The 19031-nt window shown below is 45.4% G+C and overlaps 2 protein-coding genes across 2 annotated transcripts in view; both read right to left on the reverse strand.

Annotated features, from left to right (window-relative positions):
- The window catches only part of NT5DC3 (5'-nucleotidase domain containing 3), a 44933-nt gene extending 34005 nt beyond the window's left edge, over positions 1-10928 (reverse strand). The window contains exon 1 of the mRNA XM_037068013.1: positions 10637-10928. Coding sequence (XP_036923908.1) covers positions 10637-10841 — 205 coding nt within the window. The 5' untranslated portion in view covers positions 10842-10928. The remainder of the gene's footprint in view (positions 1-10636) is intronic.
- Positions 10929-12701: 1773 nt separating this feature from the next.
- The window catches only part of LOC119002441 (putative tetratricopeptide repeat protein 41), a 55441-nt gene continuing 49111 nt past the window's right edge, over positions 12702-19031 (reverse strand). Inside the window, exons 13-15 of the mRNA XM_037068359.1 lie at positions 17599-17732; positions 13472-13601; positions 12702-13380 (exon numbers count right to left, since the gene is read on the reverse strand). Coding sequence (XP_036924254.1) covers positions 12702-13380; positions 13472-13601; positions 17599-17732 — 943 coding nt within the window. The remainder of the gene's footprint in view (positions 13381-13471; positions 13602-17598; positions 17733-19031) is intronic.

Genomic DNA, 19031 nt, shown 5'->3' on the forward strand with positions numbered 1-19031 from the left:
CCAGCCGGCAGCCCCAAGCCCATGGGCATCTAACACGCAAGCCCTCTGGCCTTACAAAATCAGTGGGCCGTCACGGCAGATGCTGTGTTCTGAGCGGGACCACACGATGAAGTACATGAAGCAGGACCACTGACAGAGCACCTAAAAGCTCTTCCACAAATAAACCTTCCAAGGGAAGTTCTAATAGCCTGTCTAAATAAGTAGTTTATATTTAGAAATGGCATTGGCAATGAAGTCTCTCTCCCTTCCTACGACCTAAGAAGAATATGTGAAGCTCTCAAAGAAACAGTCCCACAATGGAAAATCGCTAATAGCTGGCCAGCACATCTCCGAAAGCTGCCCAGGAATGCGCCCCCCACCCCCCGGACAGAGAGCCCGGGGTGTATCAATCACATGAACACGGTCACCGGAACTCTTGGACGTTTGTCATCACTCAAAATAAACTGAAGGATATCAGAAGCTTAACAGGGATCGCAGCATGCCCTGCAACCCCTTTGAAAAAGTGCTAAGAATAAAACAAATACTTACAAGGCAAAAGGAAAGGATGGCAACCACTCACAAAGAGAGTGAGTAGACTAAACCGCAGATTTTAAAATATAAACAGAAGGGCCCTTAACTAGTCAGTTATGTACTTTCCCAAAGCAGAAAAGAGTGGGTATGAATTTAGAAAGTGAATTCCTTTTGCACCTAATGGATGATGACAGTGAATAAGTGTACAAAGAAACAGAGAGAGACAGAGTTGCTGCTCTGGCCAACTCTCTGGCCAGAGCCTGGTCTCCACGCAGCCACCCTGAACGGGAAGCTAAGTGCCTCTCAGGGGACAGTGTGGCAGATGGGACACCCACTGGCACACTCAGTAGCTTCTGGTCTTTCACCAGCTAATCCCATGGAGCACTGGGAAATGTGGTGAGCAAACTAGAGCAAAGCATGTAAGCTTTTTGGGGGGAGGGCTGTTTACTCATTTTGGTTGCGGTAAAATATGAGTAACATAAAATGTATCATCCTAACCACCCGTAACTATATGGGTCAGATATTAAGTTCATTCACATAGCTGTGTGACCGTCAGCACATTTGCCACCCCAGAACGCTTTTCATCGGGCAGAACTGAAACTCCCACCCCACCCCCGACCCCCAGCCACTGGTAACCACCACTCTGCCTTCTGTCTGTGAACTTGACTGTTCCAGGTGCCTGGTACAAGGGGAATCATATCGTATCTTTTTGTTCCTGGCTTATTTTATTTAGCGCAACCTTTTCAAGGCTAATCTATCTCGTAGCATGTGTCAGAATTTCTTTCCCTTTGAAGGCTGAGTAATACCGCATCGTAGGTGGAGACCGCATTTTGTTTGGGACGACATCCACCAGGGACACGGTTACCATGAATAATGCCGTGATGCACGTGGGGGTGCGGGCCAGTGTCTCTTGGAGCGGCTGCCGTCCCTTGTTTAGAGTATAGACCCACAAGTGGAGCTGCTGGATCACAAGTAATTTTATTTTCCTTTTTTGAGGGACCACCATACTGTTCCATAGCCCCCATACCGTTCTCTGGTTTGATTTTTTAAGATCACCACAAAAGAATTTTTTCCTTGACTAAATTTTATCTTTACTACTGACAAAGAATATGAATGAAGTCATAACTTAGGTACAGAAGTCAGACAAGTTTCCCACCTAGCCAAAAAAACATTTTAGACTGTGTAAAGATCTAAGTCTGGAAAAATACAACTTTTGCCAAGTACTTCGTGCCCTTCGATGCCCAGAAATGCTAAGTGACTCTCCCTCAATGAAGGCCTCATGTCTGACGGAGCAGTTGGTGGGACAGGATCAAGTACAAATCCATGGCCTGAGTTGTGTCAAATATTCTTCCTGTCCTCAGAAAGATGGCATCACGTGACTCCTCCTCAGCCCTTGGGGACCAGCACTGGAAGGCGCTAAAAGTTTACTGGATACATTACTCGCTCTCAGCATCATCCCCAGCACGAGACACGAGGGGTGAAAGGGATGGATCTGACAAGGGCAGGCCACCTTACCGGGAGGCCTTCAATCAGCAATGGTTGCGGGCACTGCTTGTCTGCGCTCACCCCTCCTGGCTGCGTCACCTCCCACTAATTTTCATCGCTCATCTAGGCACATGCAGAGGATTGCAATCCTCCCCCCACTCCTGACACTGGCTCTGGCCAAAAGATTGTGGGCAGAAGTGACAAGTGTCACTTCCAGACCACAGCACACTCCTTTCTCCTACTGGGCTGATCATGGAGACACAGGATGGAAGAAGCCAGGAAGTCTGAGCCACCACCTGGAGGCGACTGCTCTGGAAAGCTGCCTGAGACCCCTAGACTTTGCATGAGTGAGAAATAAACTTTGGTTACAGCTTTCTGAGGTAACCCACTGAGATTTTGGTGTCGCTTCTCAGCAAAACCTAGCCTAACTGAATGATACACCTTCTACTCCTCTAATGTGCTGCATGTCTTCAGGGAAACCGTCCCTCCCCAACATTCAGACTTCCTGGTCCTGGTGCGGTTCCGACCCCAGGAGAGGGTGTGACCAGGCCTGGCCAAACAGAGCCCCTGATTTCCCTCACCAACACTGATTGGGGAAGGCAGAGGACCCCTCTAGCCAATCATCATCACACCTTCCCTGCAGCCAAAGTGCACCAATGAGTCTGATCAGGAAAGTTTCTGGATTTGTAGGGGAATTGCAAGGAACAGGCACTATTCTTCCAAACTTGGACCTAAGAGGATGTAAATCTGGAGATATGCGGGGCCACTAGTAGGAACCTGAAAAAGAGGCCAACAGGAAGAGAGCAAGGTCAAGGGAAAGAAGCAGCCCAACGACATCATCTGAACTTGGATCAAGCCATGCTTCCAGCTAGTACTACCTCTGGGTTTTTCAATTACATGAGCCCATACAATTTCTTCTTTTTATTTTAATTTTTTTTGTTTAAATTCCGTTTGAGTTGGGCTTTCTATTGCTTTCAACTGAAGAAGTCCCAAGTAAAAGTTCACCTCCAGGATATTCAGCTCCTCAAAATTCTTAGTCTATACATTTTAAGTTTTTAACCTGGTATCAAAGGCATTCCCCTCTTACAATTTAATCCATCTTTTCAATCTTAAATTCTCCTTCATGTGCCCCTTTTTCAACACAATGGGTAATCTCTTCCTCTGTGCTCTCCAGAACATATCGAAGTTCAGCTCTGCCTTGGATTAAACTCACCTAGAATATTCTATCTCTTGGCCTAACAAAATAAACACGTAGCTGTAAGGAAAGTATGTTAAATAAGATTTTTCTTCATGCTATATTTCAAAATAAATACCATGTGAATCAAAGAGTCAAATTTTTTAAATATTTAAAAGGTTAAAAATACATAGATTACTATTTAGTTCATCTCTGAATAGAACATAACTTTCTAAATGTAAAAGCAATAGAATAAATCATGAGAGACAAGTATTGACAGATTTACAACATAAAATCTGAAACATCTGTATATCTAAAAATATCAAAAGCAATGTGGTATGAAGGGGTCTATTAAAGAAAAATTAAAAGACAAACAGCAAAAGCCTAATATTAAAAAATATTAAAATATATTAATTAAAAAGTATTAAATATATTAAATATTAAAAATATTTAAAAATCCATACCAAGCTGTTAACAAGAACGAGGGCCCAAGTGCAAAGATAAAGGATCTATATCTTACAAGACAGGAAATTAAATGACTAATAAACATAGTTCAAACATTCTAATGATTAAAAAGCAAACTAAAACAGTTAGCAGTTGCTCTCCCCTAAGGCAGAATTATAAGTGGTATCAGTGTCCTTATTTCATTCCCCTTTTTTTTCTTACAAGCATGTGTGGCTTGTCTAAAAGATGAAACTAAGACGCCATTTTCCTCCTATCAGACTACAGTGGTGTGTTGGTTGCTATTATTGTTATTTGTATGTGCTGTCGTATGGGGTTTTCTATTCGTGTTTCATTTTTAATGATAGAACATAAAGGTGGTTTTGGGAGTAGGCAACCTCACTCCTTGCTGCTTAAGAGAATGAGTTGGCCTGAGATTTCTGGAAAGCAGGTTGGAAATAACTACCATGAGTCTTTGAAAAACATTCATACACTTTGGCGTAGTCATTCTCCTTCTAAGAATCTGTGCTAAGGAAATACTCAAAGATGTGAATAAGAATTTACATACAAAGATCTGGCTACAGTGATATTAATAAAGCAAAACCTGGGAGAAAGGCTTCATTTGAAGGCCCAAACACACATCTCAGATACCTGAACTCAGGAAGAAAACATGCTTACGAGAACATGATCAAATAGAGAAGCTGAAATGCAGAGGAAAATCCTTGAAGTTTAAGTGTTTATTTTTTAGTACGGCAAACCACAATCTCAGAGACATTAAAGGTGACTTATTTTCATTAATTAGATTTGATTAAGTAAAAACTAATTAATTAAATTAGGGTTTTTCCTTTGCTGTGTGCCCCAGACTTCAAACTAGTCTCCCAGGGAAAAAAAAAAAAGGATGCACAGATCCCAAGAAGAAAAGAAAGGGAAAGGGGGGGGGGGGTGAAAGAGGAGAAAGAAACAATGTTTTTTCTAGAGCACAACAAACAAGAAAGGCTCCATTTGCCCCCATAAAGCACCACCAGGCTTCCCGAATCCCCCCAGGTCTCAGTGCACAACCAGAGATCCTGGGGGCCAACAGGCCGGCACAGTTGCCGTGTGTCTAGGACTGTATGAAGCAATGCCTGTGGGCATCATTTAATATCCCCACTTCACAGAGGACGAAAATAAAGACAAGATGAACAGCTCAAGGTTAACATTTCTTTGTAATATTTCTCTATGTTCCATCAGCAGAAGTTACAGCAGATTTAAACTATTTGTTTTTCCCTCATTTGACCAAATCTCAATGTCTGATTGTACTTCATTATACCCATATTTTATGTATACTCATAAATATTCAAAGTATTTTACAAATTAGTTCCTATTTACCAAAGATGGCTTCAAATTCTCTTTTAAAAGTCCACATGCAGATTAAAAACAAGGTTTCAAAATTTCTCTTAAATCTATATAGATTGAAAATATACAAAAAAAGCGTAGGAACTTTGGCCCCCAAGGGGAGGCAGTATATACATTCCCAGGTGTCTCTGCAGCAAGTGAACTCAAGGTTCTACATCCAAATTTCAAACCCTTAAACTTCTCATCTGTCATTGCCAAGAAGACAAGCCCACCTGAGGTTATTATCCCTCCCTCAGTGAACTTCACACGTTACAACTTCCTTCTGCCAGGGAAGGCTTGGGCAAAGGCTGGACATTTTGCTACTGACACTTGCCTGAAAAACGTGAATTCGCTCTGATGAGATTGGTATGTGGGAGAACAGTGAGACTATAACGCAAAATTTCACATTTACGTTTAGAATGTTATGTTTCCTGCCAACTAATGTCATTTGGTATGATTGTGTCCATTTAACATCCTTTCTGCTAATAATCAGTTACATGCAGTAAGAGAAATTGAAACAAGCAGAAACAATGAGTTGCAATACAGACAATACATAGACGTGTGCTACTGTCGGGCCTTAAGGGTTTAATACAACTGTTCTTAGCCCGACACTGGTTTCTCCAGTGTCTCCAATAACCACTTCCGCAATGGTCCAGTGATGGGTGTCAGGTTGTCCAAGGTGACCTTTTCACTATGACAGGGAACATCTCCCAGGCAATCTGCCCAGCACACCCCAAACCTTAGGTAAGAAATAACCCTTCCCCACCTCTAAAAACACAAATTCTGGCCTCTCCTGGGACCCTGCCCCACCCCTCCATCCCCAGTTGTCGGTCTACTCGGTCCAGAGTAGACCACGTGGCTCACGCTGGACCATTCCTGGGGTCCCACCTCCTGGGAACTGCCTTAACCCAGGCTAAACCAGAGCCTGTCCCTTATTTCCGTGTCTGTCTCCCCTTTATTGGTTTATGGAGGTACCAATGACATATAATGAATCACACATAGTGTAATAAAGTGTGATACAGTTTGACATATGTATACACTGGTGAAGCCATCATCCCCCAAAAGATAATGAGCATATCTAGTGTCCCCAAACATTTCCTTGCACCCCTCTGACCTCTGTCCCTCCCTCCCTCCTGCACCCCTGCCCATCCCCAGGCAACTGCTGTTTACTTGATCAGATTTGTTTGCATTTTCTAGGATTCTATACCCATGAAATCACACAACATGTAGTGTTTTGGTAAACTGATTTCCCCACTTACTCAACTCTCAGGGATTTCTTCAATAAGCACTTACTGCACACCTACTATGTGCCAGACACTATATGGGGCACTGTGCAGGGCTTATAAATAAAAGTAAGAGTAAAGCACAAAATATAACGAGCAACATCACAGGCAGGGAAAGAGACCAAGAGAGGCACTCTGCCAGAGGAGATCCGAGGTACTTTTTTTTTATATTTTATTTATGTATTTATTTATTTATTTAGAGGGGAGGGGAAGGAGAAAGAGAGGGAGAGAAGCATCAGTGTGTGGTTGCCTCTCATGTGTCCCCCACTGGGGACCTGTCCCGCAACCCAGGCATGTGCCCTGACTGGGAATCGAACTGCGACACTCTGGTTCGCAGGCCTGCGCTCAATCCACTGAGCCACACCAGCCAGGGGGAGATCAGAGGTACTTAACACAGGGCTGGGCAGGCCACTCCCCCAGCCCCGCCCCCAGGGAGGCCGTAATTCACAAGCCATTTTTATTGAGCTCTCTACAAAGAAGCTTTCCTTTTCTTCACTAGTTTAGATATTTTACATCATCTCCAGGGGAAATCGATCCATGACAAATAAAATTATTCATCTGAATAATTAATAGCGCCTGACATTTATACTACTCCCACCAAAAGTTAAAATTATATCTCTTATTACTCTGTAAGTAATATCTGTAATTCTGCTCCACAGAAAGCCATCACGCTTCCCAGAGTTCCAAAAACCAAACTATATGCAACTACATTTGAAACAAAATTTCTGATTCTGCAACATAACGACGCAGAATCAGACCCGAGAAGCTAGCAGTCTTCCATGAATCCGGGCACCACCGAAATTTGCAAAAATACAAAAGTTGTTCTGAAGTTCTTACAAAAAGTTCAGAAGTTTAGAAGTTTAGTCGTCTTCAGAACTTCTTCTGAAGTTCTTTTACTTTGGAAAATAGTCACTCTTCATCTCGGGCTCTGAGAGGACTTTAAAGCGGGAAGCCCACCCAGCTCTCCAAGTGTAGGGCTGGAGCAGCAGGATTCCTTTCACTCTGGACATAACGGGCCAGCTAATCACTAATCAGAACACAGGGGAGGCCAGGGATTAAGCTCAGAGATGCACACAGCATGCAGTATAGCAGGAAATAACAGACCCCATGCAAAAGACATCCATCCCTTTACATTATCATTGCACAATGATTTCCTAGAATTCATCATTTTAGGACAAGATTTCTCAGTCTTGGCACAACTGACGTTTGGGGCTGGTCATCTTTGCCATGGGTGGCTGTGCATTTTAGGATGTTTAGCAGCACCCCTGGCCTCCACCGGCTAGGGGCCAGCTGCCTTCCTTCCCCCTCCAAAAAGGTCTCCAAACGTTGTCAAATGTCCCCCCAGAAAGTAAAATGCACACCCACTCCCCAACTCTGGTTGAAAACCATAGCTCTACAGGAAATTTTTGCAAGAGATTATAAACTAATATTTCTTTTCCTAAAAATAAAAAGAATGTTTTCTTTGAGCTAAGTTTGATACAGAGTACAGAAATACTACACTTCTGAAAATCTCAAAAAAAAAACCATAGTCATGTAAGAAGGTAACAGGGTTTATAGAAACATGCCATTTTTCTGTAAATCTAAAACGGATCTAAAAAATAAAGCTTGTAAAAAATACTTTTAAGCATTAAAATGAATACTTGAAAAAATTAAAATGAAAATAGAAAGGATGGGAGAGAAAGAGTAAGCAGAGTAAAAACCCTCTCTTCCCAGAGCAGCATCACCCTGGGAGACTCTTCAAAGGAAGGTACCTGGACACATTGCTTGGATTAGAGCAAGAGATCGGACAGCCAGAAGGAAACAATCAGGAGGTGAGACAACAAAATTCTTTTGTCTTCTTATAAACCAAAACGCACAAACAAACCACTACATGCTTTTGTATTTTTTCTGACCTCTCATCACTACAGACACCATCCTTCATCCTTCGAAGCATTTCCCGCATCCCTGAGCAGTCATTTGCTCTGGTGTCAGAGCCCCTGGGACCCATTGTTTATCTCCCCAAGCTGGACTGTCCCTTATCTGTTTACCAGTCTCCCCCTCCTGGCAACACAGGGTCCTTGCTCTCTCAGGCAGGGGCTTGGACACTGTGGGCTCCTCCCCCTCAGACCCATTCACCTGTGAATCCATAGCCTTCAAATGCACTGCTAGGTGCTTAATAAATGCTTGGTGAATGACCACAAGCAGGGCACACACACTCAGACTGACTTCAGCCAAAGGGCACAGGGGTGGTCCAGGCCCACACAGGGCAAAGAAGGAAATGTCAAATTGATGTCCCTGTGTTCTCAGGGGTGATGGAGGGACTGACCAAGTGCTGAGGTGTGAAGATGGGGGAGGGGGGCACAAGAGGATCTGATTCACAGACCCAAAAAAGGTTAACACCTTATTTAGTGGCCTCATTCTACAAAGGAAGAAACCAAAGCTCAAGAGATCAGATGGCTCGTTCAAGGCCACACAGTTAGTTACAGCACTGGCCCAGGTGAGGAAGATCTAGACCCAGAGCTAAGTAACCCCTCCTCCCCCCTTATTCCGGGTGTCTAAGACTGAAAGAGTTATTTAGTAACTGATAACAATAGCTAGTATCTACCGAGCCTCTGGTGGGTGCCCAGTCGACACTAAAAATCCTCAGATTATCCCCAGGTTACAGTGACAAACACTGAGGTCAGAAAGGAAAACAACTTGCCACCAAGGTCACAAGGCTAATCAATCTCAAAATCTCCCTCAAACTGTCATACTCCAAAATTCCCCTGGGATTAATCATCACACACCAAATTTTACGGTATACATACACCCAAGTACAAGTAAAACAAGAGGACTCTGAGCAAGAGCTGTGAAATGTATCGATACCCATATACTAGTCATGATACTGCGCTACTTATTGTTTTGCGAAGTGTTACTATTGGGAGAACCTGGAGTAAAGGGTATACCATATCTCCCTGTATTCATTCTTAGAACTGTATATTATAATTACACAACTATCTCAATTAAGAGTTTCAATTTTTAAAAGTCTTGCCTGCTGTTAAGCTGAGCTATATGATCTCTCTTTCTTTCACCAAAAATCTGCAATGTCCAATGTCTCCAAAGACAGTCCTTTTTTCTACCATACCACACAACCACTTCAAAAACCAATGCAAAATTAAGTTTGAGCAAAGGAACACCAAGAAAATAGCCCCGTTACATAGGACTCTGCCTTGCTGGCCACATTGAGTTCCCTCAGAAAATTATCCTAACTGATTTTTTTCATTAAGTTGACTTCTGGCCCAAAAAAAAGCAGGGGGGTGGGGGGGGTGGGATGTGATTCTACGAAATGTTCTTTCCCACCAAATAATCTCTCCTTATCTCTATGTGTCACCCTTCACCGCCACCCTCAAAAAATCTGTTTAAATTTTCCATTCTAAATCTTCCCTGAAAGAAGCGGCACCATATCACTGGTCCCTTACGCCAGTGCCCAAATGGTTCGCTACTGCTGGAAGGCAGAGCAAAGCAGTAAATAAGACACTGAGTGAGAGGTTGAGACAGACAGATCCGTCAAGGTGTGACCATGGGCAGGCTCCTTAAACTTGAGTCCTGCCCTGGCCAGATCGCTCAAGTTGGTTAGAGCGTGGTCTGATACGCCAAGGTTGCGGTTCGATCCCAGGTCAGGTCCTTCTAGACATAGGAAGAATTCAGGGAGACAGTCTTTGTGCCTGGCACTGATATTTACTATGTCCTCTTTCTGTCTTTCCCCATTCCCCTTAGTAACTAGGGAACCAAGCTAATTTTACGTTCACCAAGCCACAAAGTTGTCGCCACCCCCCTCCTTGCTGAGGTTGGTAGATAGCCCAGAACACTGCCCACCTACATTCTCTCCTCCAAACAGCAAATCCCACCTGCCCCCTAAAACGAAGAAGGAAAATAGGTTAGCCTCCGGGCACTGCCACCTGCCCAGCAGCCCTGATGCAAAGTGATCCGCGACTCGTCGGATTCGGGCTGTTCCTATTATTAGTGCTCCTTAATAACAGTATCTAACGGTGCGTGAGGGTGACCGTCCCCGAGTGATGTCGGCGAACCCTCCGGGAGAGCCCGAAGTGCTTCTGATGCAGATGTCTAGCTAAAAAATCCCAGGAATTTATAAAACTGCTTTCCCAGCAGTAAAAGACACGAGTTGCAAAGTTTCTGGAGATGCATTTTTCCGTGTTTTCCCAAATCGCAATGCAGACGCGATGTCGCCCGCAGCTGGGGGCGACCCGGGCGACCGAGGGTCACGACTGCGATCCTGCGCGGGTCAGGTACACGGTCTCCGGCTGACCGCAAGCGAGAGGACTCAGCGCCCCAGCCCAGCGGGGTGGTTCCCGCCCCCAGGTACAGCGGGCTTAGGGCCCGACGCACTCACCCTCCGTGCTCCTCTTCGCCTCCCGGTAACGCTCCCACAGGTAGCGCTTCATGTCCGGAGCGGTTCCAGGCGCTGTGCACAAGAGCCGCGCCGAGCCCGCACGCAGCGGTACCCCGGCCGCAGTCCCGCATCCGCTCCTCAGGGCCGCTGCCACCACCCTGGCCCAGGCCCCACGGGCCACCACAGCCACTGCCGCGGTGGCCATGCCTGCCTCCGCCCGGCTATGCCGGGCACCGCGGGGCCGGAGCTCCGCCCGCACCCAGTCCTGCAGGCAGGCAGCTCCCTGCGTCTGAACACGTGGCGGCGCGGTCGGCCCCTTCAGCCGCGGTGGGGCGGGGCATGCACGGGGGCGGGGCATGCACGGGGGCGGGGCCATGCACGGGGCGGGGCGGGGGTGGGGCATGCACTGGGGTGCATGCACGGGGGGGGGGCGGGGCGGGGCCTGGCGTGCTCAGGGAGGGGCAGGAGAGGCGGCGGGAGTAGAGGCGGGGCCGGGGTGGCAGGGGCCAAGCGCGGATTTGGCGGCAGTCACTTCTCGGCCCCACAGCGCACTGGAGTGGCAGCGCGATTGGGTGGACGCCGGGTCAGGCCGAGGCCACACGGAAAGGGATGACTCGCTCCTGGCCTTGGGCCACTGAACGTGACCCCTGCACCGCCTGCAGAGCTCCGCAGCATTTTCCTCCCTCCCTTGGCCTGTGCCTGTCCCCTCACTCTGGAGGTGACCTCTCTCCACATTAATGGCCTCTGAATTCTGGATCTCTCCTGGATCGCGAGAGTGGGTCTGGGACGTCCCCAGATCCCCAGCTTGGATCCTTTCAGTGCTGCCGGTGAGAGGGCAGCTGCGCTGATGTGCTTGAAAGGCACCCCCCACTGCGTAACCTAGAAGTCAAGCGCTCCTCAGGAGATTTCTGCGGAGCTGGGGAAGCCATGGGACACTGCCACCCAGCTCCTGCCCGCATTCACCGGCATGGTGCACTTGTCTTTTCTCAGCCCCGGTAGGCTGCCCCTGTTCTGTGCATTGTGGATCCATCAAAGTCAAATAAACAGCAACTCCCACCGTGCAACATTTCTGCACGTCTCAGGTCCCGCGGGAAAGACTGATAAGGCCCACCCAGGACCTGACTGAGAATCACTGAACCGCGAGGACTCCCCAAGCTATTAGTTAGTGTTGAGCAGGATTGGATGAGGGGAATAACTCTCAAGCCTGGCACTCTGCCTGGGAGACCATACTGTCTGTCATCCATGAAACAGGTGTGGAACCATTGAAGGCAAATAGCACAAAGCTTTAGTGTGGGCTTTAGCTGTGGCCAGGCAGGTCAAGACATGCTTCATGGAAAAAGGTGGCCTCTGGGTTAACCCATGACAGATAATAACTACCACTTATTGAAGGGTATGCTGTGTGCACGCTCTCATGCAGTAGTTCAGTAATCCTGAAAAGTAGGTGCATAATCTCTCCTGTGTTGTAAATAATGAAACCAAGGCTGAGAGAAGCAAAATAACTTTCCTAAGATCATGCAGCTGAGCTGATTCTTCCCTTTGGCTTCCTAATGTACAAGGTAGGCTTTAGTTGGGTGTTAAGGAAGAAGGTAGCCAATAAGTAATCCTTAATAGTTAATGGGTAGTATCAGACAAATCACTGGTAAGAGGCAATTAAAATGCTTAAAACATATATGATTTCAAGTCCGTGGACTCTGGTACTTTAAACTTTATGGCCTCAGTTTATTCTAATTTATATGTTTTCTTATTCATGGTTCATTAAAAAGTTTGGGTGATAGCAATTGTTTACTTGAAAAATTAATTCATAAGATCAAAATAGATAAACCGTAACAATGTAAAACTAACACAAATTGGAACTTTATAGCATTGTTTCACTATACTTTTAGATATGGAACCCTGTGAGATCAGCACTCACATACCTACCATACAAATGTGAATCACTCAAAAATTGCTCTTCTTAGCAAAAATCTGTTACAGTATTTTTATGCAGCTAAAAATACACACATCTCATCCAAAAGGTCTAAATAAAATAGGCAGAAAAAATGTACAGACATGGAAGAGCCCATAATCACTTTAATTCTTTATTAGTATCCTTTGAGGTCCTCAACAAATATCTTTCAAACTGAGATTTCTGCAAAACACACTTCTGAGGAATGGAACTGTAATCTGGCCTATGAAAAAGCCACTTTTCTGAGATGAGCTCCGTTATGGGTTCAGAGGGATTGTTTGTGCTAAGAGGCCATAGCAGGCGATGCTGGTACACGTTGGTGACTCGCCCAATGCCACTCTCCACATCGGCTGACAAAACCCTTTGTCGTGAAAGCTTTACTACATTATCCGCTGTACCCGCAGATAAAATCTTAGAAAAATAATCTTTGCTTTTCTCTGATGCTTCTTTTCCCGGGCCATCCCATATTTCAACAGTATTCTGTGTCTTCTGTTGGGTCTTTTCCTCAGCAGAAATAGAAATCATGGGTCTCAAGACCTTTTTCCCTTTTCTGGAAGCAATTTTTGATTTACCTGAAATTGTATCAGGTACCAGGTCTGTGCTTTTAGCCCTCTGTGACTTATCTGCACTTGCGCACATTGCAGAACTCACCGTATTAGGACTCTGGGCGCTGTGGTAGTTTAACCTCAGCAAGTACTTCCACAAGGAGGTGCCATTCCTAGAACCCTCAGCATATTGCCGGCTCATGCCTTGAGGCCAAAATCTCCTGCCCCGGATCCACTCAATTTCCCTTACAAGACTGCAAAAGATGAGAAATTGTCAAGAGGTTATGCATAAGACAAGAATAACCGGAAGCATATTTATTTTTGAGACACAGAAGGGGAACTCACTGCAGGATGCCATGGACTGATGAATGAGAAGACCCCAGGGAAGTGGCCCTTAAATTGAGTGACCTGTACAAATAGCCCAGGGCCTCAATCATGACGTGATGACTAGAGTCACTTATCAGTAATTGACCTGCTGGGTATTGGAAAATAAGAATATTAGTATTTTTAAAAATTACTCCTGACTTCACACATTTAAGAGAGAAGGATAAAAAACATTTATCGACGGTGGCATTGGAACATCACCTTTTGTAGTATTTCTGCCAAACACATTTAACCTGAGTCTACTTACAAGGAAACAGACAGGCACAGATTGAGGGACATTGGAGCAGGGAGGAAAGGTCAGAGCCTGACCTAGACTCCTCACAAATGTCAGCATCATGAAAGACAAAGCAAGCCCACTTAAATGCTCTAAGGGACACAGAAAAATGCAACCGAGGATCTTACATGGGGAAGCAGCTAGGACACTTGAGGACATTTGAACACGGACTGCACAGTAGATGATAGTCTTACCTGATGGCTAAGTTACTGGGGCTTGATCATTGGTTGTCATTATATAGGAGAAAGCATTTGGTGTACTCAGAAGACACAGGCTGAAGTGTCTAGAGATAAAAGTGTCCTATCTGCAACTTTCAAATGGTTTAGATAAAACTGTGGGGTGTGTGTGTGTGTGTGTGTGTGAAAGACAGAGAATATAAATGTAGCAAAAAAGGTTAACAATTGGTATGAATACAGGTGAAGGTTACAGAGGTGTTTATTATACACCGTCAGAGGCCACTGTCAATAATTTGATATCATTCTCTATAATATGTTAAAAGTAAAAAAATGTACATTTTATAATCTAATTTGCAAGTGGTACTCATTTATTCAATTTACCCATTTACAAGACTGCTTTTAAGGGGCAGAATTTATAGCATTGACTACAAACATAATGCAAGGCTGGTGGGGCATTGATCTGAATATGTAACAGAGAGAGACTGCTGGATATTAAGGGCATAAAGCACTGACCGATGACCCTGCCTGCATCCCTGTATTTATAACAATAAGAGCAAATTTATGTGAGTAATTACCACCCATCAGGCCTGTATAACCTTGTAAGGTATAAGCTACCTTCCTTTTTTTTCCATTTACTCTTTTTACTAGGACACGCATCCACATGGTTCAGAAATGAAAACGTATAAAGATACAAAGTGACAAGTGTCTCTCCCATCATGTCCCCATCTGTGCAATCTTCTCTAAAATGCCTGTTCTTCCAGAGAATCTGTGTGTGTCCAAGTCTTTTAAAGATGAGAAAACAAAAGAGTTAAATGACTTGCTCCAATTGCTGGGGAAAGAGTGTGGGATCTGCCTCACCCCCCAGCCCCTGCTCCTGACTTCTACACTAGGCTGCCTATCCCCCACGATCGTCCTTCTGGGCATCGGCAGTGGCTCCTGCTTGCAGAGATGTTCTCTCCGTCTGTAAGCTCTGCTTCTCGAGTCATAGCCCAGGTCACATATTGCCTGTAGCTTCTGCTGGAAATCCGATAGAAAGTTTCAGCTGTTGTCTCTACTTAGCAATCTGTGGCCATTTCTCTTCATTTTGAATTATTGTCATGACTCCCTGTGATGTTCTCAGCTGCCCCAATCTAGCTCAGCAGAATGCTGAGTTCCCCTGCTCAGGATGGCCACATTGCATTGGCCTTAATTGGCCTTAATTGGCCTTAACAGGTAACAGTGAAGAAGAACAGAACCAGAAAGTCTCAAGTGGTGGCTGAGCAAGACCTCATTCCCAGAAATCCTCTAGACAGCAGTAACCAGATTCCACAGATTGTTTGTCAGGGGATTGAGGCTGTCACACGGATCAGCCACACAACAAATGAAAAGGAAGCTCTGTTAAGATAAACTGGATTGCTGGATTAACCAGGGCCCTCTCTTTCCTCTGCATATTACCTGATGCCCAAGACACACCAAATGCCTGCAACTGGCAGGCTCATCTCTCCTCTGCTGGCAGACCTCTGTTCCTAACTGTCGGGTTCTAGCATGACCTAGAGTCAATTGGGTTTGTTAGTCTAATTCTGATAATCGAATCAGAATTAGATTCGTACAAACTCATCGTACAAACTCAACTTATGAGCATGAAATGAAAGAGAGTTGTTCTCTCTGAAAAACAGACTGAATGCTTTGAAATTCTTTCAAATTATGAAAGGACAAGGCAATCATAAAAAATTGTCCACTTAAATGGGGAAGATAAGGTAGCAGTCTAGAAGGATCTCGCACACACTGCACCACAATCGTCTAAGTTCTCCACAGACGCCAAAATTAGCAATGGTGGGGGATGCATGGTGGGGAAGTTGTGAGAAAGCTGACATCTAACACCAATCAAAGGACCCGTTATAAAAAGACTCTGATCCTAAATTTAAGATTGAGCAGGGGGGAAGGATGGCATCACAGGTTTAAGTTAAAATTACAGTGCAAATGTTGCCTATATCACTTACCTGACTTTCTGGAGGAAGGGACCTCCTGCTACAGAGAAGTCTCTGGCTGCGCGGAGCCTTTTAAAATCAATCGTGGCGAAAGGGACCGACTCGCCCTAATGAAAGTCATCCACTAGAGCCCGTGTTTAATTTCTTCCTTCGACAATGACTGAGAGGGCTGGCATTTCTTTTCGAAATCCACCCACATCATGTTCATCTACCACACTTCATCCAAAATAAATAATTCAACACCACACACTCAGCCTGAGCTAATGGAATATGAAAATGTGCATATCTGGTTTTTTTTTCTCCCCTGGAAATGGCTTCTCAATAGGCAGATTTAAACCAGTTGTCAGAGAAGGAGAATAGTAAGATGGCTTTGTGTCAGAGGTAGCTTGGAACATAAATCACAAAAGCCCTCTTTCATGGTCAAGATTAGTACTAAAATCTTAGAGTTAAGTTTTATTAAGGTAGGATTTGTCCTTGTAGCTGAGACATTGAGTTAAAATATATACGATATATGAGTTGAGATGAGATAAGCTGTAAAGGAGCTATTAAACAGAAAGAGATTTCACTTTGATTAAGTACCTCACAAAACCGTGATCAGAAGAAATAGGATTTAGGATTGAATGCCCTCTATCAACTCCATCATTGTAACATGAGTTTACTATAATCTCACACATAAAAACATGATGAGGATAATTGAAATCTGAGTTGCCATGGCTGGAAACCCACTATGTTCATACCCCTTGGTGGATTACATGGCATTCTACATGTTCATCAAACACAATAGTACAAGACGAAGGAAGGTGCCAAGACCTTTCAAACTAGCAATTATCATCGTTAATCTATAATCCACACTGAATTCTAAAAAATCAATTAAAGATGACCGTGTTCAATAGGTTAAAATACAATTTAGGCCATTTCTCTGGATGCTATTACCCTGGAGCAGAGCCACCAGTTCTGTCGAATGCCCAGGCCCACTGTGTAACCACCCAGACAGAACCTGCTCACCCACCCCCTCCCCTTCCTGCTTGATGGAGCACCATGCCTGGTGCTTTGTGAAGATACAAAGAACTAATCACAGGAACCCTGCTCAGTCTGTTTAAGGGGTCAGGATACTCACATTGCAAAGGAATAGAAAATGAGTGTCATAAAAGGGTCCTTCGAGCTCCTTCAGGACTCTGCAGTCACAATACAATGTTAGTGCACTTACTAAAAATCTCGTGTGACAACTGAAGACGTGCCTCTGTGGTCTGTGGCTCACCTCCAGGTAAAGACAGCTGAGACCCTTCGGGCTCAGGAGAAACTCCCACAGGCGACTCCCCCTTAACTACCTAGAAGAATGTAAACTAGGGGCCTATCGAAGATAACCTCTCAGACCTATCCGTAAGGCAGGCCTCTTGCCGCCCTTGTCATCATACGATGGCCTGCCCGTGCCTGGATCCGGGACTCCCCAGCCTCTGAAATGGTGAGAAGGAGGTTCTGGCTGTTTGAGCCACCCAGCCCATGGTGTTCCGTTAGGGCAGCCCTGCTAGACGGACCCTTCCCTAAGGAGGGAAGGTAAACAGGTAGCAAAACAGAAGTTGAAAGTATGTGGCACAGTTGCTTGCTTCACAGATGACATCGTTTAAATGAGCGAAGTCACCTGCTTCTGACAGAACTAGACCTGAGAGTTACCTAATTTACAACAGGTATCGCTTAGGCTGACGCTCAGCTGCTTTCTGACGAGTGAAGAGCGGGCCAGAGTGATTGCATTTTCCTTTATTTTTACCACTTGTTTATAATATTCAATTGCTTTCTTCATTTGGCATCTAGAAAAGAGAGATTCAATTAAAATTTTGCATCAAAGAAGCCTTGTCGGCATTCATCCATTCATTCATCCGACAAACTGCAGAGTGTTGGTGCTCGCACTGGTGGCGGACATGGGTGAGACTCATCCTTGTCCTCGCCGAGTTCCCTGACGTAGGAGGAGAGATTGGAGAGTGACACCGAGGACTGACCCCTCAGGAAGGGCATTGAGTGCAAACCTAGGGTTTGGGGCTTTAATGTTGAAGATTTTCATGAAGAGAATGATGTGATCTAATTTGCATTTTACAAAAGTCATCTGGGTGGACGTATGGAGGATAAACTGAAGGAGGGGAGGCTGTAGGTGGGGGCGGGGGGGGCAGTTAGTCCAGAGGAAGATGATGCGGGTCTGAGCTAACGCAGTGGCCACAGAGGTGAAAGGAGACCGGCTAAGGCTTGGCATCACGTTGAATGCTGGGGCTGGGGCACCCACACGTGCAGTAGGGTGACGTGGTCAGAGCCAAGCTCTCAGTCAGGCGGGTCTGGGGGTGACACAGTGGCCGGGCACAGACTCCCCGGCGCTAATCCCGCCTCCACCACTTAAAAGCTGGGCAAGCGTCTAAGTCTCTTAAACCTCAGACTTTTTATGCTCAAAATGACCATCAAGTTGTGATGCTTAAATGAGAAAATGTATGGAATGTGTTTAGCATAGTGACTGAGAATAAATATCCTTAAGACGGATCCTTAAGAGGATGCCTGCACTGGGTGAAGGAGAAGAAGCATTTTGTCAGGAGAGGGAATGGATGCATTCAGTCTTCACAATATTGACTCTGAAATGCCAAAATACTCTGGAATACCCAAATGGTGATATCCAATGGGCAGGTGGATGCGCGTGTGGGCAGCTGATGACAGAAGTCTGAGAAGAGAGACGAGAAGCCATCACCTCCTAGAAGGTCGGCTGCAGCCCCCGGGGCAGGTGAGGTTGAGGCATTAAGGCTAAGACGAGCAGAGAGTCCATGAACAGAACCCACGAGGACACCGCCATGGGACACGAGTCAGCGAGGGAAAGAGAAAACCCACGAAAGAAACAGAGAAGGCATAATCAGAGAAGGTATCTAAGCAGGGCGTGCATCTCAGAAACCAGGAGGGAGCGGAGCTACCAACACTCAGATACGTCAGCAGGAGGGGACCAACAAAGTCGAAGTGCAGAGGGACACACTTAGGGTGCTCCCCATGACCTCCACAGGAGCAGACGAAATGGGGGCGGGGGGGGGGGTGAAGTCGAGTGACAGTAAATGAGAAGTGAGGAACTAAAGGGACTCGCC

Source organism: Sturnira hondurensis, unplaced genomic scaffold (assembly GCF_014824575.4).
Source record: "Sturnira hondurensis isolate 20B ecotype Veracruz unplaced genomic scaffold, ASM1482457v3 Scaffold0017436, whole genome shotgun sequence".
In the NCBI taxonomy this organism is placed as follows: domain Eukaryota; kingdom Metazoa; phylum Chordata; class Mammalia; order Chiroptera; family Phyllostomidae; genus Sturnira; species Sturnira hondurensis.